General features: G+C 41.7%; 1 protein-coding gene across 3 annotated transcripts in view; it reads right to left on the bottom strand.

The window, feature by feature from the left end:
* Positions 1-2,536: 2,536 nt before the first annotated feature.
* The window catches only part of NUTF2 (nuclear transport factor 2), an 83,018-nt gene continuing 62,041 nt past the window's right edge, over positions 2,537-23,513 (bottom strand). For all 3 annotated transcript variants that reach the window (XM_018564911.1, XM_018564912.1, XM_018564913.1), the window contains one exon: positions 2,537-2,713. In XM_018564911.1, coding sequence (XP_018420413.1) covers positions 2,600-2,713 — 114 coding nt within the window. In that variant the 3' untranslated portion in view covers positions 2,537-2,599. The remainder of the gene's footprint in view (positions 2,714-23,513) is intronic.

Raw genomic sequence — 23,513 nt, 5'->3', positions numbered from 1 at the left:
CATAAATACAGAACTGTGAGTAAGTGGTTTTCACACTACAAGAGATTTGTTATTAGCAGGATCACTGGGTGAAAAAATGCCTTAAAAGAAACTAATGCAGTTACCACACCACTGAAGACTGGTAAGCTGCAACACATAAAACATATTTTGTAGGGTTTATATACGCTTTAAAAGCTAGTTTTCATATATTCTTAACCACTTGAAGTCCAGGGTGTTAAACCCCCTTCGCATCCAGGCCATTTTTCAGTATTCAGCGCTGCAGTACTTTGACTGACGTTTATTCCGTCATACAACGCTGTACTGAAATGAATTTGATACAATTTTTTGGGCACAGATAGAGCTATCTTTTGATGGTATTTAATCGCCACTGGGGGGTTTTATTTTTTAATATATTAAGGAAAAATGATCGAATTTAAAAAAAAACAACAGTTTCCCCTATATTAAATGATAAAACAATTTATTACCCAATTTTTTGGTAAAATATAAAGAGACTGGGTCACGTCGGGTAAATAGACACCAAATATGTTAAGCCTTAAAATTGCGCGCGCGCGAAAACTCAAAAAACTACAATACCCAAAATCGGCCATTGGCGACGCTTTAAAAGCTTTTACTGCTCATCAGTTTAGTGTTATCAGTGATTGATGGCCCTAAAATTATTGCTCTCCCTCCGACGTTCGTGACAATATGTAACATGTGCAGCGCAATTGTCGATTTCCCGCGCTGGCGCATCGAACGTTTATTTACGTTTATATGTACGTAAACGTGGTGGTGGGGGACTTAAAAATGTTTGGGGGTTTTTTTCTACGTGACTTATTTTTTTAAACTTATTATTGCTATTACATAGGGGGATAACAATCCCCCTATATAATAGCAAAGGCACACTGACAGGTCCTCTTTATGGAGACATAAGGGGTCTCTAAGAGCCCTGTCACCTGGGGACCCGAAAAGAAGATGATGAAGCACAGATCTGCTTCATCAGCTTCTTCTCTCTGTCTATAGCAGCCAGATGACTGACAGGTGAATACGGAAGTGATGTAATACACATTACTTCCGCATTCACAGCACGGAGGGAGGTAAGCAAGGAGGAAGATGCTGACCTCCCTCCCATCTTACCTCCTGACGCCCTCCCGAGCCGAAGATGGGGCAGCGGATCCCGGGATTGAAGGTGAGGCGTTAGGAGGGGGGGCGGCAGCAGCGGAATTCGAGCTGGGGGGGCACGCAGCCAGACAGCCCATACATACAATCGGCAGGCTATAGAGCCGCTGATCGTATGTATGTGAAACAGCCGGTAACGGCTGTAAAGAACGGGCCATTTTTTTTCTGCCCGTGCGCTAGAGGGCGCGCGCAAGCAGCAAAAAAAGCCGTCTAGAGACGGCAACCCGCCAATGCGACTGTGCCGTCCATCCGTTTTTTCACAACAGGCGGACGGCAACAGGTTAAAGTTATATTAAAGTCAAATTAATTTTAAGCTATTTCAAATGCTGATGAATTCACTTACAATGGAAGCTGCTCCTGTTGTTAAAAAGTTGTAGTTTCCCGCAGAATCAACTAGTCCTCCTGAGCACTGGTCCCGACTTCCTGTTTTAGAGTGACTTCTTTCTCAAGCAGAGTGCTGTACAGTCAGAGGCGGCTCTCTAATTAGGCGAGTTAGGCCTAAGGCCTCGCCCTCACGGGGGCCTCGCAGCCGCCTAACTCGCCTCCAGTGGCTAGTGAAAAAATGCCGGAGTGGTCCGGGCGGAGGCCCCTTTAAACGGCAGCCGCAGCGCCTTTTACAGCTCTCCTCCCGGCCGCTCTCTAGCTGCAGCAGCCAGGAAGGAGAAAAGCTGATTCAGCTTTCAGCTGCTCTGAATGATGCCCGCTCAGTCACCCTTGTGTGTGCGCTAGCAAGCTGTGTGCATCTCCACAAACACAGCACATCAAGCTACTCCCTTCCCCCTGGCCCCCTCTCCCCCATTCACCAAGCTAGTAGATGGATAGTTGTTGGAGTTTGCACTGTCCTTTGTGATCTTGTACTGTACAAGACGTTCAGGGAAGCTGAGCTGAGAGACTTGGAAGTAGCTGTTCAGAAACATGATGATTGAAAAAACACATGATAGTTGACTACTACTTTAAGAGATTAAATAAGCCACTACTTGCTGAACTATGAATTAGTCCTTGGCAGCACTATATACAAGGAAAGGACAAAGAAAGCAGTTTTATGATTGATGCAGGCTAATAAGCATGACACAACCACACCCATGGGAGTCATACAAATTATTATAAAGGAATGCACAAAAAACAAAAAGGAAGCATGAAAAATGTCCAGAAAAGCACAAAACATACTTTTTCTTTTATTTCCAATTTTTTGATCACTAAATGGGAGTTACATAAAGAGCAATCCAAGTTGAAAGGCAAATTAATTAAATGTAAAAGTCACTTTTGTAAGTTGCAAAGACTGAACTGGTACACAATCAGCCACTATTTGGCAACAGATTTAGTATTTTTTTGCACAGTAGTGTGTGTGTGTATATGTATGTGTATTTTTTAAAAAACCCAAAAAACAAAAAAAAAACCATTTAGGGCAGATGAATTCTAGTTTCCTCTCTTCAAGCTGTCAAATTCAACCAAAGTTGTGCAGGGCTAGCCGGAACATGTCGTTCGTACAGACCCAGACATCCTGGACATTCTTTAGTAAAAACATCTGATGAAATCCAATAACAGGGTCATCATCTGCCTAAAGAAAAAAAATACATTCAAATTATTAAAACAATTTACTGATCCTTGCAATGATTTAAAGTGACTCTAGATTTGGGCAATCCTATTTCTCAAACGGTAGGAGACAAATTATAAATAATCGAGCACTTACAGCAGTATTCTGAAGCTACTCATTTACCTTAAAAAGTGTATTTCTACTTTTGCAGTCCAGATGAGAAAACCCCTCTATGTTATGTGTGCCTATTCTCACATCATACTTAAAAAACACACACACACCATTTATTTTCATCTTTTAAATGAGTCTGTGTAGCTGGGCTTTGGAGCATCTCTGTGAAATTTCTGTCACCACAGAAAGACTCAGGAGACTCTGAGCTTCCTCTCATTAACATACAATGCTTCTAGATCTTTACCCTTTGTTAGGATAGATAGAGGGGAACTAATCAAAACTGGAGCAGACAAAATCTAGAGCAGCTGTGCACAGCAGCTAATCAGCTTCTCTTTCATTTTAAAATATTTACCTGAACAAACTGAGGAGAGAAGCTGTTTGGTTGCCATGCGCAACTGCTCCAGATTTTGTCTGCTCCAGTTTCGATAAATTCCCCTCTTAGTGTTAATATTTAGTTTACAACTAATGAGATCTGCCAGCAGAGTATATATAGCAAGGTTTAATTAGGTTAAAGATAAACTCCCCACCTCCCTTGCATTCTAGAGGGAAATTAACTTCTGTTATACTATATGAATGGGAACATGTAACAAATATAATATAAGTGTTATTCCAAATTGGCTGCCAAATTGGAAATACACCAAGTCCAATTTCTCATCTACTGCACAGTGTCTCTGCAGAGCTACTCTTCCTGTTGCTAGACTTGGCACCCAGATGACAGACAATGTAAATCCGTAAATAAAAAGGAGTAGTGGATGCGGTATGCTAGTCACACTCCTGAGGCTTCTTTGGGCTAGAATAGAGGGTCCCTAGGCACTGTCATCAATGCTGTGCTGCTTCTAACCAGATATAAAATGCTATTAGGTACAGTTATTTACAGATTGCATTGCCACATTCAGTCCTGGTTCACACCTGGGCGTTTTTCAGCGCTGATCGAAGCACTGAAAACCCATAATTTCCTATGGGCATGGTCTCTACGCGCTGAAATACACCCTACACCCAAACAAGTACAGGAGCTTCTTTTGTGGCGTATTTCCACGCGTATCCATTGGTATTCCCGAGTGTGGCTCTGGGTTAACAAAGCGGTAACCCCGAGTCACACTTGGGAATACAGCGTAGGTCTTACCTTGTCCGCGATCCCCGCTGTGTCCTCCGGCCGCTGCCGGCCCTTGCGAGCGACCGCGTTGCGGGGGGGCCGAACCAGCGGGAAGTTTGAAAGTATAAAAATGAAAAAATACAAAATCATACCGCCAGGGAGGTATAAAAACGAGCGTCGAACGCGCGTTTCACAGAAGTAAAAAATGTCCTAAAAACTAGCTGAAAAAAAACACACAAACTGCGCCTATAGCAACGCCCAGGTGTGAACCCAGCCTCAAATGTGCTCATTGATCTCTGTAACACAGCCACGCTTTAGATGGTATGTACAAGTCCACCCGAACAACGTAAAATATGAAACATGCACACAGCCCAAAATGTAGTCTGAAATACAGGATAAAGACCCACATCATGCATACTAATGGAAAACAAATGTCGAAAATCACATTTATCTATAGGATTCAAAGAGTACAACCCCAATTCCAAAAAAGTTGGGAGTCGGGACACTGTGTAAAATCTACAAAAAAAATAGAATGCATTGATTTGTAAATCTCATAAACCTGCGCTGTTTTATTCACAATAGAAAAAACATATAAAATGTTTGAAATGAGAAAATGCACCATTATAAGAAAAAAAAATAAGGTCATTTTCAAATTGATGGCAGAAACATTAGTCAAAAAAGATGGAAGGCCATGTAGCATCCCCTCTTTTAACCCTTTCCTGCCAGCGCCGTAAGGCATATGGCGGAACAAAACTGTTCCCAGCTGGCCAGGTCAGTATGCCTTACGGCGCTGGCATTTGCAGTTCTGCTATAAGCTCATGGTCGCTTTAGCTCAGGAGACGGTTCTTAAATAGCTGTCATTAGCGGCTTAACAGGCCGCTGATGACAGCTGTTAACTAAAATTCCACGCATACCCCGAGCCCCCTCCGATGGCCGCTGGCATTTTCCCAGATGCCTGCCTGGAGCCGCTCCAGGCAGGGATCTGTGTCGGCATGGATCCCCGCTGCTCTCCCCTGCTTGTATTGGCTGAGGCAGCGGAGATCTTTATCGAAATGGCCAGCAGGGGGGCGCAGGAACGAGCTGCTCGATCACGGTGATTAAGCAGCATGAGAGCAGCCCAGCGTCATCCACGGAGAGAGCAGCCGCTGTCATCCAGTCAGTTTCCGGGGATGACAGCGGCTGTGTGCGTGGCCGAGCGGAGGGTCGGTAAATATTGGTGATATTTACCGGTCCTTTGTGTGAAGAACAAACACCGGAGTGATCGTCTGATCACTCCAGTGTTTGTAAATAACTGGGGACGCATTGTACTATGTGTCCCCAGTATGAATGAACAGGGTGTGATTTACATCACTTCCTGTTCATTCATGAATTTCTCAAATGGGGAGTAGCACTCAGTACAGAGGCTCCTCCCCATTCAGAAACTGCTGATAGTAAATTACTATCAGTAGTTTCTGAATGAATGGGAAGCCTCTGTACTGAGGGCTTCCCATTCATTGAGTGCTGAGGCTGCAGAAAAAGAAATTGGAGCACTCTGCGTCCTCAATTTCTTTTTCTATTTCAAAAGGGAAGTGTCAGGGTGTTGCAATTAAATATACACCTGTATCATTTTATCACAACACAAACACAGCGCAAAAACTATTTAACATAATTCGCTTAGAGTTTTGCGGTACTTCATTTTTTTAACTTTTTTTCAAAAATATTTGTTATTTATTAACTCAATACAGTTTTATCTTTTAGATTTAGTCATCATTTTTTTTGTGTGTGCACTGATACTGAATTTAGGGCTTTATCAATTGAATTGTGTATTTTTATCGGTTTATTATTAATTTGAGAAACATTTGCTCAATTATCACAGGGCCTACAAATTAAGTAGCACCATCTTTTTATTCTGCCGGGCCTGTGCTTTCAGAAAACATATGGTTTGGGGGAGCGGGGTCTTTTACAAACGGTAGCAACGTAGCAGTTGAAAATCAAATCAATGGCAAAAATGGTGTGCCCAGCTGAGTTGCAAAATGTTCCGGAGGGCATAGCAGTGAAAGGGCTGACAACACTCTGTAAATGTTTGGGAACTGAGACGACCAGTTGTTGGAGTTAGAGAGGGATGATGTCCCATTCTTGCCCGAGATAAGATTCGAACTGCTCAACAGTTCTGGGTCTGTCATATTTTTGGTTTCAACATGTGTCAAAGATTTTCAATTGGTGAAAGGTCCGGACTGCAGGCAGGCCAGTTAAGCACACAGACTCTTCTACTACGAAGCCATGCGGTTGTCAAAGATGCAGTACGTGGTTTAGCATTGTCCTGCTGAGATATGCAAGGTCTTCCCTGAAAAACACTGTCTGGATGGGAGCATATGCTGCTCTAAAACCTGGATATACACTAGATTACCAAAAGTATTCGGACACCTGCCTTTACACGCACATGAACTTTAATCATCCCAGTCTTAGTCCGTAGGGTTCAATGTTGAGTTAGCCCACTCTTTGCAGCTATAACAGCTTCAATTCTTCTGGGAAGGCGTCCACAAGGTTTAGGAGTGCGTCTATGGGAATGTTTGACCATTCTTCCAGAAGCGCATTTGTAAGGTCAGGTACTGACGAGAAGGCCTGGCTCACAGTCTCCGCTCTAATCCCAAAGGTAGACAGAATCAAACACCGCGCCAGCAGATTTTGGTTCATAAGAGTATTAATCAATGATGTTCAGGAGTGCATGGCGATAACGGGGCGGCTCTCACCAGGTTCAGAACAACCTCAGCACTGCAAGACAAGACACAGAGAGCCCCTCCATCTCATAAAAACTTTTTAATAAACTAAAAAAAAAAATGTTATAAAAAAAAAGGTACCAATTGGTTCTGAGGAAGGAGGCGTGGCCTCTGAAACACGTAAACCACTTCACTACCATGGAAGACTTACAGCCAGGGCATATGCACCTTTCGTTCTGACCCTTTTATGCCTGTTTTTATCCATCCTTTGTACCTTTATACCATTTTTTTAATTTGTTTATTAAAAAGTTTTTATGCAATGGAGGCGCTCTGTGTCTTGTGTTGCCATCCCAAAGGTGTTCTATTGGGGTGAGGTCAGGATTCTGTGCAGGCCAGTCAAGTTCCTCCACCCCAAACTCACTCATCAATGTCTTCATGGACCTTGCTTTGTGCACTGGTGTGCAGTCATGTTGGAACAGGAAGGGGCCACCTCCAAACTGTTCCCATAAAGTTGGGATCATGTAATTGTCCAAAATGTCTTGGTATGCCGATACCTTAAGAGTTCCCTTCACTGGAACTAAGGGGCAAAGCCCAACCCCTGAAAAACAACCCCACACCATAATCCCCCCTCCATCAAACTTAACACTTGGCACAATGCAGTCAGGCAAGTAACGTTCTCCTGGCAACCACCAAACCCAGACACGTCCATCGGATTGCCAGACAGAGAAGTGTGATTCGTCACTCCAGAGAACACAACTCCACTTCTCTAGAGTCCAGTGGCAGCGTGCTTTACACCATTGCAGCCAACTCTTTGCATTGCAGTTCGTGATGTAAGGCTTGGATTCAGCTGCTCGGCCATGGAAACCCATTCCATGAAGCTCTCTACGCACTGTTAGTGTGGCCTTCAGTTTGGCACAACAAGTTTGGAGGTCTGTAGCTATTGACTCTGCAGACAGTTGGTGACTTCTGCACAGTGCGCTTCAGCATGCGCTGACCCCGCTCTGTCATTTTACGTGGCCTACTACTTCGTGGCTGAGTTGCTGTTCCCAGTTGCTTGCACTTTGTTATAATACCACTAACAGTTTACTGCGGAATCTTTAGTAGCAAGGAAATTTCACGGAACACCCCAATCCAATTATTTGGATGTGTGTCCCAATACTTTTGGTAATATAGTGCATCTTTCAGCATTGATGGGTCTTTTCCATATGTGCAAGCTGCACATTCCATAACACTAATGCACCCTCATACCATATCATCCGGGATGCAGGCTTTTGAAGTGAACGCTGATAACAAGCCGGAAGCTCCCTCTCCTCTTAAAAAGGGAACTATGAGATGAGTGGTTTCCACTCACCTCATAGTTCTAGCCGACCTGTGACAGTGAGACTGTCACAGGTCGGCTCAGTAGATCGGGAGGTGAGCGAACACATACCAGGTTTGCTCACCTCTCGATCCTGTCGCGGCTCTCTGCTGTGACAGGGGGAGGGGCTGGATTCCCCTCTCCGATCTGCCAGCGCTGACTGGCGGAACGGACGGGGAGGGGGCGGGTACAGCTGGCTCTGCCTCTAGATAGGCAGAGTCAGCTGTCACTCACGCAGCTGGGCGGATCCCGTCATCTACGTCGGGATCCGCTCCGGCGTCTCAGTAAACCGCGAACTGTAGCTCGCGGTATACTGAGCTTAGGGTAACGGGAGGACGCTAGTTTGTGTCCTCCCGTTACCCTAAGGAGAACTATGGGGAAAAACACTGACCCCATAGTTCTCCTTTAAGACCAGAGAATGAGGCGCCCATGGTTGCAAAAAACAATGTCAAACTCGATTTGTCTGACCACAAAATTGTTTTCCACTTTCCAACAGACCAGTTTAAATAAGCTTTGATCCAGAGAAGATCGTGGTGTTTCTGGGTCATGTTCAGATATGGCTTCTTTGCATTATAGAGCTTTAACTTACATTTTTGAAAGGCATGGCAAACTGTGTCCACAGACCGTGATTTTTGGACGTATTCCTGAGCCCATGCAGTGATGTTCATCACAGAGATTTCTCCAGATTCTCTGGATCTATTGATATTATGTACTGTGGATAGTAATATATGTAAAGTCTTTGCAATTTCACGTTGAGGAACGTTATTTTCCGAAATTGTTCAAAGATTTTTAGACGCAGCTTTTCAGAGTGGTGAACCTCTGCCATCTTTATGTCCGAGACACTAAAGGTGCCCATACAATGCAAGATTCTTGTACGAGAATCGCGTGAAATCCCACGATCGTACGAGAATCGTGAAGTGCATGGAAGGCGTGCGTCCGTTTCTACTGTACGGTCGCACGTCTTCCGTCGAACAAGCAGGCTGGAAAACCCGCCGGGAATCGTACGATTCTCGGCGAGTTAGTCAGTCATCGGAAGCCCGCCCCTCATTGTCATCGAAAGTACGATCTGCCTGTCTAAGATGGGCAGATCATACGTTTTTTTAAGTACTTTACAACACTCGCAAGACAAAAGTCTTGCAAGGGTTGTAAAGTGTATGGGCACCTTTACTCTCCAAGATGCTCTTTTTATATCCAATCATGTTACTGACCTGTTGCCAATTATCCTAATTAGTTGCAAAATGTTCTTCCAGCTCTTCCTTACTTTGCAAGGTTTTTGTTGCCCTGTCCCAAGTTTTTTGAGAAGTATTTCTGCCATAAATTTCAAAATGATTTTATTTTAAAAAATTTTAAATGGTAGAATTTTTAGTTTAACCCTTTCGCTGCCACAGATCTAAGCCTTACGTCAGTGTTCACCCTTCTGCTATAAGCTAATGTTTTAGCGACCAGGAACTTGCATCACAAGGGTTCTCATGACGTTAAAAAAAGAATAGCTGTCATAAGCGCCTTCAATAACCCCCCGGCCGCGTCCGAGAGCTTCTCATGCCCTCTCCCGTTTCTCCTTCGAGCACCACTGCTCTCCCCCGCCTGTATGGGCTGAGGCAGCGTGGAGCCGAGGAGAAAATGTCCTTTGAAGCCAGGGAAGGGGGAGCCCTGCCTGCTGTCAGGATGAGGAGAGGAGCCGCAGTTCCTCATCCTCTCCTCCTGACCGAGCATGAGGAGCAGAGCCACAGCTGTCATAAGGATGGCCGAGCGGGGAAGAGAGGGGAGCCAGTTTGTGAATGAATGGAAAGCCTCTAAACTAAGAACTTTCCATTCATTCAGAGAAGAGGCTGCAGAAAAAAAAAAAAAAAAAAAAAATTTTCCATTTCAAAAAGGAAATGTCAGGGGTCCCTGTTTAGATCCTTGATATTTCCCCAAAGCCCCCCCAACAGTAGAATAAATGTAAATATTATAATAATCCCCCACAAACATGCACATGTGATATATATATATATATATATATCACACCTGTGCAGAATTTATGATTTCCTGGCATTTTTCAGAGAATATGAATGAAAACACGAAAACCTGTCACTCATGGGTAGTGTTTGGCTGAAGCCATTTATTATCAATCAACTGTGTTTACTCCTTTTCAAATCATAATGACAACATAAACTACCCAAATGACCCTGATCAAAAGTTTACATACCCCAGTTCTTAATACGGTGTGTTGCCCCCTTTAACATCAATGGCAGCTTGAAGTCTTTTGTGGTATGTGTGGATGAGGCTCTTTATCTTCTCAGATGGTAAAGCTGCCCATCGTTCCTGGCAAAAAGCCTCCAGGTCCTGTAAATTCTTGGGCTGTCTTGCATGAACTGCACGTCTGAGATCTCCCCAGAGTGGCTCAATGATATTGAGGTCAGGAGACTGAGATGGCCACTCCAGAACCTTCACTTTATTCTGCTGTAGCCAATGACAGGTCGACTTGGCCTTGTGTTTAGGATCATTGTCATGTTGGAATGTCCAAGTACGTCCCATGCGCAGCTCCCGGGCTGATGCATGCAAATTGTCCTCCAGTATCTTTTGATAACATACTGCATTCATCGTGCCATCAATTCTTACCAACTTTCCTGTGCCTTTGTAGCTCACACATCCCCAAAACATCAGTGATCCACCTTTGTGTTTCACAGTAGGAATGGTGTACTTATCATAGGCCTCGTTGACTCCTCTCCAAATGTAGCATTTATGGTTGTGGCCGAAAAGCTAAATTTTGGTCTCATCACTCCAAATGACTTTGTGCCAGGAGGCTCATCTCTGTGCTGTTTGGCGTATTGTAAGCGGGACACTTTGTGGCATTTGCGTGGTAATGGCTTTCTTCTGGCGACTCGACCTTGCAGCCCATCTCTCTTCAAGTGCCTCCTTATTGTGCATCTTGCAACAGCGACACCACATGTTTTCAGAGTGTCCTGTATTTCACCTGAAGTTATTTGTGGGTTTTTCACATATCTATTATTCTTCCCTAACATTGACAAGTCGCTGACGGCCACAATTCACGGGTTCAGACCCAGATTTTTGTCTGACAGTCCAGTCTTTAAACACTTTAACAACAGCTGCTCTTGAACATTTAACGAATTCTGCTGTTTTGCCGATACTCGCCACATGGCTCCGAGCGCCAACAATCATCCCATGTTCAAAGGCTGTTAAATCGTGTTGTTTACCGATATCTTCAGAAAAAAAATCACTTCTACTGTCGTGGTTAACAACCTGCCTACAAACGTCATGTGGTCATAATAATCTGGCCACTCAGTGTATATACACACACACACACACACACGCGCAACAGTGTGCACCATATTGTGGTGTACACCAGGCACATGCGCTGTGTTAGAACATATCACAGTGCTTGATTTTTTTTTCTTCTTTTCAAAACATCTAAACTGTGTGGCAGCGCATGGCAAAGCCATGCATCGTGATACACTGTGTTGTGATTAACTGTGTGCCTGCATAATTTTATTGCAACATAAGTTGCTTATTTACAGTTTTACGTTAATTTTTTTTACCTTTTCGCAAAAAGGCAATTTAAATTTTACAAATATTTTTTGTTTATTAACTCGATACAGTTTTATATTTTAGATTGAGTCGGAGAATAATTTTTTGGGTGTACGGAGAGATTTTAGTGTGCTTTTATCAATTTAATTGTGTCCGTTTAATATTGATTTGATAAACATTTATGCATTTATTGAAGGACCTACAAAATCAGTAGCACCATCTTTTTATTCTACCAGGCCTGTGCTTTCAGAAAATATATGGTTTGGGGGGGGGGGGTCCTTTACAAACTCTAAAAGCTGCAGTTAAAACAAAAAAAAAGTGAAAAAATTGCAAAAATGGTGTGGCCAGCTGAGGTTAAAAGCGCTCCGCAGGGCTTGGCAGCGAAAGGGTTTACATTTTCTATTGTGAATAAAAATGGGTTTATGAGATTTGCAAATCAATGCAATTTGTTTTTATATGTAGATTTTACACAGCGTCCCAACTTTTTTAGAATTGGGGTTGTATCTGTATTCACAGGCCTGTCCTAGATGTTCTCGAACTTTAACCCTTCCACTCTGCCTGCTCCTTGTTGCAAGACCTGAACTGTCACTGACCATTCTAGGTAAGCTATGAGGTTTTAATCAAATATGTTTGTACACAACTGCCACTGTATTCCTTTAGCTGCACTTTCTATGTGTATGCATGTACAGGTGAAACTCGAATTAGAATATCGTGCAAAAGTTTGTTTATTTCACTAATGCAACTTAAAAGGTGAAACTAATATACGAGATAGACTCATTACATGCAAAGCAAGATAGTTCAAGCCGTGATTTGTCATAATTGTGATGATTATGGCTTAGAGCTCATGAAAACCCCAAATCAACAATCTCAGAAAATTAGAATATTGTGAAAAGGTGCAATATTCTAGGCTCAAAAGTGTCCCACTCTAATCATCCATGCTTCCTTAAGCAGACGAGCTCTATGGGGATGCTGACTTAAATTTTCCAGCAGGACTTAGCACCTGCCCACACTGTCAAAAGCATCAAAACCTGGTTCAATGACCTTGGGATTACTGTGCTTGATTGGCCAGCAAACTCGCCTGACCTGAACCCCATAGAGAATCTATGGGGCATTGCCAAGAGAAAGATATGAGACAAAGCAGAAGAGCTGAAGGCCGCCATTGAAGCATCCTGGTCTTCCATAACACCTCAGCAGTGCCACAGGCTGATAGCTTCCATGCCACGCCGCGTTGAGGCAGTAATTGCTGCAAAAGGGGCCCAAACCAAGTACTGAGTACATATGCATGCTTATACTTTTCAGAGGTCCGATATTGTTCTATGTACAATCCTTGTTTTATTGATTGCATGTAATATTCTAATTTTCTGAGATTGTGGATTTGGGGTTTTCATGAGCTGTATGCCATAATCATCACAATTATGACAAATCACGCCTTGGACTATCTTGCTTTGCATGTAATGAGTCCATCTCATATATTAGTTTCACCTTTTAAGTTGCATTAGTGAAATAAACGAACTTTTGCACAATATTCTAATTATTCGAGTTTCACCTGTGTACACACACACACACACACTGAGGGACCAGATTATTATGACCACCTGACGTTTGTAGGCAAATTAGCTATAATGCCGCGCTGAAGTTGCTAGAGGGCCAGAACTTTATAAATAGGGAAGCAGGTTGTTTACCACGACAGTAGAAGTGATTTTATTCTAAAGATATGGGTAAACAACGCGATTTAACAGCCTTTGAACGTGGGATGATTGTTGGCGCTCAAGCCATGGAGCGAGTATCAGCAAAACAGCAGAATTCGTTAAATGTTCAAGAGCAGCTGTTGTTAAAGTGTTTAAAGACTGGACTGTCAGCCGAAAATCTGGGTCTGAACGTGCGAATTGTGGCCGTCAGCGACTAGTCAATGTTAGGGCAGAATGGAGAGTGGCAAGACTGGTACAAGACAACAGAAGGGCAACAGTGCAGTGTCAGATTCTTCGCATCACCTTTCAACATCTCGTGGAGTCACGAGGCGGCCCAACGAAGTACTGGTGGGGTGGTCATAATAATCTGGCTACTCAGTGTATAAAATATATATATATATATACATACACACACATACAAAAACCGGGGAAAAAGGGAAGGTTCAAACACAATATATATATATAAATACTCAATTGGAAAGTGGGTCCCCTAGAATTTACAATATGAAAGAAAACGATTCCCCTAATAGGGGATCCCACCATTCCTTCAAACAATAATGTAGATAACAATATTACGAATAATAAGTATATATTTAATAAATTTAGAAAAGCTAAAATGGTTCTCTGTATCAGGCATGACATAAACAAACAAAACATGTAAACATACAGATGACTGCATCCCGCCTATTGATGTAGAAGGTGGGTATATAGATAGGTCTTCATAAAAGGACATGTCATAAAAAACAGGGGAAAAGTTAGTATATTCAGGTTTGGAAAGTAGATTCTGAAGATGACAATCGTTCAGATGTGTGGAATAATTCCCAGGTGAATGAATGAATCGCCCTCGATCGAGAAAGAGGGAACCGATTTATATCAACATTATGGCACAGAAAAAAGGTATAGTCCAAGCAAAAGCCAGGGAGATCAATGAAATTCTTGAAACAGTGATCAAACTGGATACATAAAGTGAATGTAACTCACGGTCCGGAGGAACTTTGTGTCAAACTGATGAAAAGTGAATCCGTGCTTAGTAGTGTATCCAGTGGAGGGAAACACACAGCTATCAGAAGGTGCAGGTGATACCTCGGCTGAGTATGATGATAGATATGAATCGTAGCCTTGACTGAAAAGCTGTGTTCAAATCCTCAGGTGTGTTGTTTCTTCGTCTCCCCGGCTGGGCTTATATGGATTGGAATGTGCTTTCTCTGTGAAATGTCATTAAAGTTACTAAAAGAGATATTCAGATTTGATCCAAACCATTGAATCAAAAACCTCGGCAGAGGACTCGAGCTCCGTCTCTCTAAGGGGATACAACACGCGTTCCCAGAAACAGAGATACAGAAATAAAAACCCCAGAAACCCCAATCCCACATCCAGTCATAGACATATAGTTAGTCAAACTGGCCCTAGACAGAGAGACTCTTCACGACCTGATACGATGACTGAAAGGGGAGCAACAGGGTTTGACAAAGATTTTTTAGACCATACCGCGTCCCTCAAAAGGGCAGATCTGAGTATGGATTCAAACGTAAAGGAGGGACTTCCACATTTAGAAAGTATTCTGAACCAACCCCCCAGAAAAACCATGTGGGACCAATATATGACCAAACGTCACCAATAGAGGATTTACAAATCATAAATTTGACTCCTTGGACTTTCTCCAATGATCAACTTAATTTAATATCCAAAGGTTTAACCTTCTGCCCTGAAACACCCCCTGATAAATTTGATATCATTAAAGATGTCAACCTATTTGCCAGAAAGTTACTGTTAAAACAGATTCATGACAAAAGTAATAAGCCATTAGGAGGAATTATAAAAGATTGGAAGGACTTTTCTCGGAAAGATTATCAAGCCTTGAGAGACCTGGAGGACCTCTGGGCTGAAGGACACATTTCAGACGATGAGGAAGACATAGGGAGTTCCCATGCCCTTGAAACCCCCACAGTTCAGACCAAAGTCGACCACATTTCCACCTTTGTCACAAAATATAAACATCTGGAACTTTGTAAATAGAGTTACCGAAGATATGTCTAAAAATGTATCACAAAAAATTATCAGAGATAATCTGACTTTGAACAAAGAAACGCCTTGAAAACTCTACAGCAAAACAAAGAGATCATTGTTAAACCTGCTGACAAGTGTGGAAATGTGGTGATTATGACCAGTGCGAACTATACAAAAATGGTGATGAAAATTCTGAACAATCGACAATGGTATCAACCTATTAACCCCTTCGTGACTGACGACGTACAGGGTACGTCGCTGGGCGACTTGCCTGTCTCTAGGGCCAGTATTTTGGGGTATCTCTAAAATTGATGACCTGTGGGGGCTTTTAAAGCGTCTTCTATGGACTTTTTGGGGTACTGGGGTTTTTCGCCTTTTTACGGATGCACGCAATTTGTAACCTGGGCATGTTGGGTATCGTTTTACTCGTTGTAACCTCATCTTTTATATTTCATTAAAAAAATGGGTATTTTGTTGTGTTTTGGGGCATTTAATTACATTTTTCACTAAATATTGGGGTTTAATAAGGAGTTGCGCTAATATTGCGCAACATAAACATTTTCAACTACCACCATTTTATTCTATAGGGTCTTGGCATTCAGAAAATATATAATGTTGGGGGGGTTTAAGTAATTTTCAGGCCTAAAATGTGGAATATAACATGGGTACAAAAAATTAAAAAAAGGCCTCAGTCATAAAGGGGTTAAAGGCGATTTTTTTTTTAAAAAGCCATCAGCAATTACTGTTCAGTATGATTGATGGGGCAGTAGATAATAAGATCATGGATAAAAATACAGGTGGTTTTCTTAAAATACAATACCCCAGAACCCCAGTAATATATGCCCTTCCGAAAGTTCACAAGAATGCCATCGATCCACCAGGTCGTCCAATAATCTCTAGTTGTGGGGCTCTGACCGAAAATGCCAGTACTTATGTGGATAATTTCCTACGTCCACATGTAGAATCCCTCACATCATATGTAAGAGACACTCCCCACCTTATATCTCAAATCAAAGATCTTGAGGTTCCAGTTGAAACCTTATTGGTGGGCTTAGATGTTGAAGCTTTATACTCCTCTATACCTCATTCAAAGGGGATTAAAGTCATAGAAAAAGTTTTGGCCTCTCTGGGTATATTGGGGTTTAATAAGGAGTTGCGCTAATATTGCGCAACATAGACATTTGCAACTACCACCAGTTTATTCTATAGGGTCTTGGCATTCAGAAAATATATAATGTTGGGGGGGTTTAAGTAATTTTCAGGCCTAAAATGTGGAATATAACATGGGTACAAAAAATTAAAAAAAGGCCTCAGTCATAAAGGGGTTAAAGGCGATTTTTTTTTTAAAAAGCCATCAGCAATTACTGTTCAGTATGATTGATGGGGCAGTAGATAATAAGATCATGGATAAAAATACAGGTGGTTTTCTTAAAATACAATACCCCAGAACCCCAGTAATATATGCCCTTCCGAAAGTTCACAAGAATGCCATCGATCCACCAGGTCGTCCAATAATCTCTAGTTGTGGGGCTCTGACCGAAAATGCCAGTACTTATGTGGATAATTTCCTACGCCCACATGTAGAATCCCTCACATCATATGTAAGAGACACTCCCCACCTTATATCTCAAATCAAAGATCTTGAGGTTCCAGTTGAAACCTTATTGGTGGGCTTAGATGTTGAAGCTTTATACTCCTCTATACCTCATTCAAAGGGGATCAAAGTCATAGAAAAAGTTTTGGCCTCTCTGGGTATATCTGAATTTGATCACAATACCTTCTTAATCCAACTTCTGCAGTTCATTCTGACTCACAACACTTTTTCTTTTGATAACAACCTCTACCTCCAGGTACAGGGAACGGCGATGGGAACACGATGTGCCCCCTCGTATGCCAACCTGTACCTGGGGGTATGGGAAGAAAATATCTGGTCCAGAGACGACTTGTCTATGTACCTGTGCCATGTTTTATCGTGGTACAGGTACATAGATGATATCTTGATTCTTTGGACCGGAGAAAAAACACTCTTGGAAAATTTCGTTGAAGTACTTAACTTCAACGATTATAATTTAAAATTCACCATGGAGTATGGATGAATCGGGGTTACCATTTTTAGACATCTCTATTTGCAAGAGCAAAACCAACAAACTGTATACCAAATTATATAGAAAAAAAGACTGCTGTGAACTCCATTTTGGAGGCCAGCAGCGCACACCCACAAACTTTAAAAAGTAGTATTCCATATGCACAATACTTAAGAATAAGACAGAATTGCAGTTTAGATAAAGATTTTGAATTGGAAGCTAAAAATCTGAGATACAGGTTATTCGGACAAAATTTTACAGAGAGCATACAACAAAACGAAGGCCAATCGCAAACTAACATGGGCCCACAAGAATAAAATCGAAAGTAATATTAAACAAAACGATCCAGTAAGACTAATAATTACCTATAACAATCAACATGAAATAATTAGAGATATACTAACCAAACATTGGCACTGTCTCATGAAGGACTCCAGGATTTCAAAATTTATTCAGACTGACCGATGATAACTTATAAAAAATGTCCCTCTTTAAAGGATAAATTGGTCTCAAGTGAGTTCATAACAAATAAAAAACAGTCGTGTTGTAAGTACCTAGGCACTTACCAATGTCAAAAATGCAAATTCTGTGCATTCATCCAAACAGGATCTGAAATTATTACACCTAATGGGCAGAGAGTGAAATGCAAACATTTCGCCAACTGCGAAACCAGAGGGGTCCTATATCTCCTGAGATGTACTTGTGATATGTTCTATATTAGGAAAAACCAAGAGAATGTTAAAGAACAGAATCTCAGACCACATCTCGGACATTGGGGCACATGATTTGAGGTCCCCTATTGCCTGACATGTGGTCTATACTCATGGGGGGAGGACCCAGGGACTAAAGTGTTTTGTTATCGACAGGGTGCACGTTCCCAGCAGAGGTGGAGATTGGGACAAACTCCTACTCCAAAGGGAATGTAAATGGATTCACTCCACTAGATCCCATGAAAAACCAGGAATAAATGACTCAATTAACTTTAGCTGCTTTCTGTAGTCGAACCCCGTTTTCTCCCCTCTCTCCCTGCCCTGGGGATCCCACTCCAGCATTTGAAGTTCGGTGTTTTCGTCTGTTCAGAAATTTAGAGAGATATGTATTCAATATATTATACATTGAAAATGAGAAAAGAACATGTAGTCCTTTATCAAGGTTTTGCTTTCTCTTGTTGTGATGTGGGTATTGTGGGGGTCCGACATGCAGCTGCACCTTATTCTTGAATATATTTTTCAGACATTGCACATCCGTTCGGGAAATGACTTCTCAAACGAGTGCCGGTTTTTGATTCAATGGTTTGGATCAAATATGAATATCTCTTTAGTAACTTTAATTTGCTGTGCAGCTGGATGCCCACCCCTGCCGCCCACCCCAAATACTTCAAGAGTTAAAATGTCACTAGCATAAATGTACCTTATGGATAGGATATGTACCCCTATATATACTGTCAGATAAAACAATTTCAATATGGTTATAGATATACTCTATTTTTACTGTAAACAAGTGGTCTTGAAATAGTTAAGGATACGCTGCTTATATATCCTTGCGATATCTCTGTACAATCCCCCCTTTTTGGGTTATTATATATCTCTCCAAGTGAGTTACTTATTTGATATGGAATACACCCTAATGAATGGCACTTTTGGATGGGGTTTCAGGTGTTATCAATGACCCCATTTACCAATTTACTCATATAAGAGACTACTGAACCCAAACAACGCCTTTCTGAGGAAGCCCCGTTGTGGGAGGGGCGAAACGCGTCATTTGGCGTCTAGCAGGTTCTGTCTTGTGGCTGCTCCGCTTCGAGACATGTCCATTTTTGCTAGTCTTAAGAATATTTCTTAAAGACTTCTGGGAAATCGGTTTGGATATTATCTATCTTTGTGTGGATTTCCTTCGGACAATGAGGATGAATTAAGCAACCACATTTCACAGAGAAAGCACATTCCAATCCATATTAGCCCAGCCGGGGAGACGAAGAAACAACACACCTGAGGATTTGAACACAGCTTTTCAGTCAAGGCTACGATTCATATTTACCATCATACTCAGCCGAGGTATCACCTGCACCTCCTGATAGCTGTGTGTTCCCTCCATTGGATATACTACTAAGCACGGATTCACTTTTCATCAGTTTGACACAAAGTTCCTCCGGACCGTGAGTTACATTCACTTTATGTATCCAGTTTGATCACTGTTTCAAGAATTTCATTGATCTCCCTGGCTTTTGCTTGGACTATACCTTTTTTCTGTGCCATAATGTTGATATAAATCGGTTCCCTCTTTCTCGATCGAGGGCGATTCATTCATTCACCTGGGAATTATTCCACACATCTGAACGATTGTCATCTTCAGAATCTACTTTCCAAACCTGAATATACTAACTTTTCCCCTGTTTTTTATGACATGTCCTTTTATGAAGACCTATCTATATACCCACCTTCTACATCAATAGGCGGGATGCAGTCATCTGTATGTTTACATGTTTTGTTTGTTTATGTCATGCCTGATACAGAGAACCATTTTAGCTTTTCTAAATTTATTAAATATATACTTAATATTCGTAATATTGTTGTCATCTACATTATTGTTTGAAGGAATGGTGGGATCCCCTATTAGGGGAATCGTTATATATATATATAATCAAATAGCCTTACATGTCCTCAACCAGTTGTAGACACTGGCTGCACTATACACATCTTTTAACAAAAAAAAAATGTATCAAACTACACAGGAAGTGTGTAGTATGTCCTGTGAAAAAGTTGTTGCTGAATCAGAATCAATAGGCCCACAGCAAAAATTTCACAATTGCTCTGGTCCACATGTACAGATGAGTGCTAAAGTCGGTAAACAGTTAAAACATTTAAGTATGCAAATTAGATACAAAACTACTGTCATTTTTTCGGGCACTGCTAAATTTGTTCTGGGAATCTAGGTATGACGGACCTCTGGTATTATAAGGGTTAAAGAGCACCCTTCACTATATAATACTAAAAGAACATCATGGACTGCTGCCTTGACATAAATCAGAATGTGAATTAAAATGCAGACCTAGTTTTACACCATGCATTTTTGCTGAGCTTGAACATGTTCCCAGCCATTCTGCAGCCCACCAACAGCTCAGAATTAGACTAAACTGAATATCTTGAAGTGTGCATACAACTTCAAAGGGTCAGATGCTAATTTATCAGCAGCTATAACAAAGTTTTTATACATACATTATACAAACCTATTGAGATTACTTTGTTTTACCAATGTAAAATTATCATGCATTCTTATATATTGACAATGTAATCTGGAAAAGCACCTTCATACACTGGTATTCAACTACTTTGCCCAGTGGATACTAATAAATGTCATGCGTATAGCCCATGCGATTTCCTGGGGGACCTTAGCAGTGTAATAACTTTGGTACCCCAACTTTTATTTTCAAGTGTAACCAGTTATAAATGGAACTTAGAGAACTATGGGGTTAGGCCTTTTCCCCATAGTTCTCCTTAGGGTAACGGGGGGACACAAACTAGCATCCTCCAGTCACCCTAAGCTCAGTATACCGAGAGCTACAGCTCGTGGTATACTGAGACGCCGCAGCTGAAGCGGATCCCGACAATTATGTTTAAATCCGCCCAGCTGCGTGAGTGAGAGCTGGCTCTGCCTATCTAGAGGCAGAGCCAGCTGTACCCGCCCCTCCCCTGTCCGTTCCGCCAGTCAGCGCTGGAGGATCGGAGGGAATCCAGCCACTCCCCCCTGTCACGGCAGAGAGCTGTGCACAGGATCGAGAAGTGAGCGACCGCCGGTATGTGTTCGCTCGCTTCCCGATCTACTGAGCCGACCAGCGACAGTCTGATTGTCACAGGTTGGCTAGAACTATGAGGTGAGTGAAAAGAACACTCACCTCATAGTTCTGTTTAACAGGTTTCCCTCAAAAAGGATAGTCTGACTTGTGCTGACATTTTTTGTGATCTAGTATATAAAAAAGGGGTAACTTCCATGCTGCCATAAAAGGAATCAGGGGCTCTCCATGTTCTCTGGAAGACGAAAAGAGGTGCATGGAGTGTGTGTCAATTTTATATATTTTATATAGTAGGATCAAGGCATTTGCCTGCCCTTGATCATACTTTTCACAGCAGCCTGCACAAAGATATCCATCATAAAGGGTACCTGTTTTGCTGAGAACACAGAGTTTCAGACATGAGCTGTCCAGTCTAACAGCAATGTACTTTTTTTTCCAGCAACAGCTTAAGTATAGAAGAGAGACAGACTGCTCATTTATCCCAATACAAAATTAATTTTAGCTCTGCTGCTTTTTACTATACAGCCACAGGGTGGCACAGGGAACTGTAGTGATAACACTACCTTGTTAGACAGGTCTGCACTGTGTGGTAGAGCTGCGCAAACTGTCCCCATATATGCATTTCCTCTATGCATTTAGCCATTTGCCTGGAGCTCAGCTTTAGTGTCAGGGGTTAGGGGCAAGCCCAAACTTGCCCAGGAATTTAAGAGACTGAAATTATGGATCAAATAGATGGGACAATAAACATAGCAGCATCCAAATTATGGTATCTGCTACTAATATGAAGGGTTAATGATTGTACTTGTCACCCATTATGGTTTAGGGCCATTCATGCATGAGGCAGGAGAGGCAGCACAGTGGCAACAATCATAAAAGCAGGTTGCATTTTTTTTTCTAAACTTTATTTTTTTCCCCTTCTAATTATAAGAAAATACAAAATCTAGGATATGGTATAAAATTAGTAAAAAAAAAAAACAATACCTTGTAAAGGATAGGACATAAAATGGCAAATCCAAAAATCTAGGGCTATTCAACATATTTAAATTCACTGTATTCAAATACAACATAGCATAATAGAAGAAACACATCTAACATATGAAGTGACATTATGTACAGGGGCTTCTGCGCTCGATTAATCTAAGAAAAACTGGGCGTTACTCCTTACAGCTGCTCACTTAAATTGGCTGCATGAGCCTGCATTAATATCAAATATGTGAAGCGGCGCTATCACCCAACAAAACCACACACACATATATACACACACACACACACACACACACATATAAAAAATTTCAAATATTTTCAAGATTAAATCTTCTAGTCAACTGTTTGTGTGAATCACAAGGTGATAATCTAAAAAAACTCCAAATGACTAATAAAGTAGCAAATGTCCTGTGTCAGTGTATAAAACACATAGTTTGAAACAAAGGGGGTGATTTACTTACCTAAACACACACACTAGGTGCGTGTGATTTTTACACAGCAAAACTTATCAACCAAAAAGTCTCTAAAAGCATATTTCCACTAATGCCATATATGGAAAAATCATGCACATGATGCATATATAATGCTGCTTCACAGTTTAGACAAAAATGGTTAGCTCATGCATTTACATTCCTGCATTCATCAACGCAAGCAACAAAATGTAGAGCTAATTTACACAACATCACCTTGCAATTCATGCAGAGCTTTGCACAACACACCTGCTGGGTGTGTACACACTACAAAGGTGTCTAGATTCCACCAATAGATCATGCTGGGAGGGAACACACTACAGAGGTGTATACTTGTTCGTGGCGTGTTTATAAGGTTAGTAAATCAACCCCAAAGTGTTCATAAATTCATTAAAAGCAGGCAACTCTCTCTCTCAAAAAAAAAAAAGTGTTGTCTTAGTTTTTCTTTGCGTGTCACTCTGCCCACTCTTGTAATTTCTTGTGTGTTTTTTGCTGAAGTGCTCATAAAAAAAACAGTGCTCTGTTAAATGAGCCTCTCACCTCCCTTGGGTCTCAAAGCGCTTCTTGTAGGGTAAAACTCCTTCCTCACACTGTTTGTAGCTGTGAAATTCCTTCCTTCAGATGAGACCAATCCTGATCTTAACGGTTTTCTCCTCTACCGACAGCCCAAAAAAGATCCCTCAAAGACAGAAGTGGAAATTATAGCGCACCCCCGTATGCATGAAATGATTTTATTTAAAAAGATACACTCACATAAAATGAATAGAATCGCGTATCAGAATCTCCTTCATGGATGTTAGATCTGTCCTCTTTTCCTCCAGGCGTTCTGACGTCACTGACTCAGCTTCTACGCGTTACGTCTAATTGACTTCATCAGGAAGCTGATGAGCTGAGAAAGGAGTTTTACCCTACAAGGAGTTTTACCCTACAAGAAGCGCTTGTGGGGTCCCAAGGGT

This window comes from Nanorana parkeri, unplaced genomic scaffold, assembly GCF_000935625.1.
Source record: "Nanorana parkeri isolate BGI_ZX_2015 unplaced genomic scaffold, ASM93562v1 scaffold794, whole genome shotgun sequence".
NCBI lineage: Eukaryota > Metazoa > Chordata > Amphibia > Anura > Dicroglossidae > Nanorana > Nanorana parkeri.
Note: the sequence above shows the minus strand (reverse complement) of the source record. Positions and strands in the feature narration are given on the sequence as shown.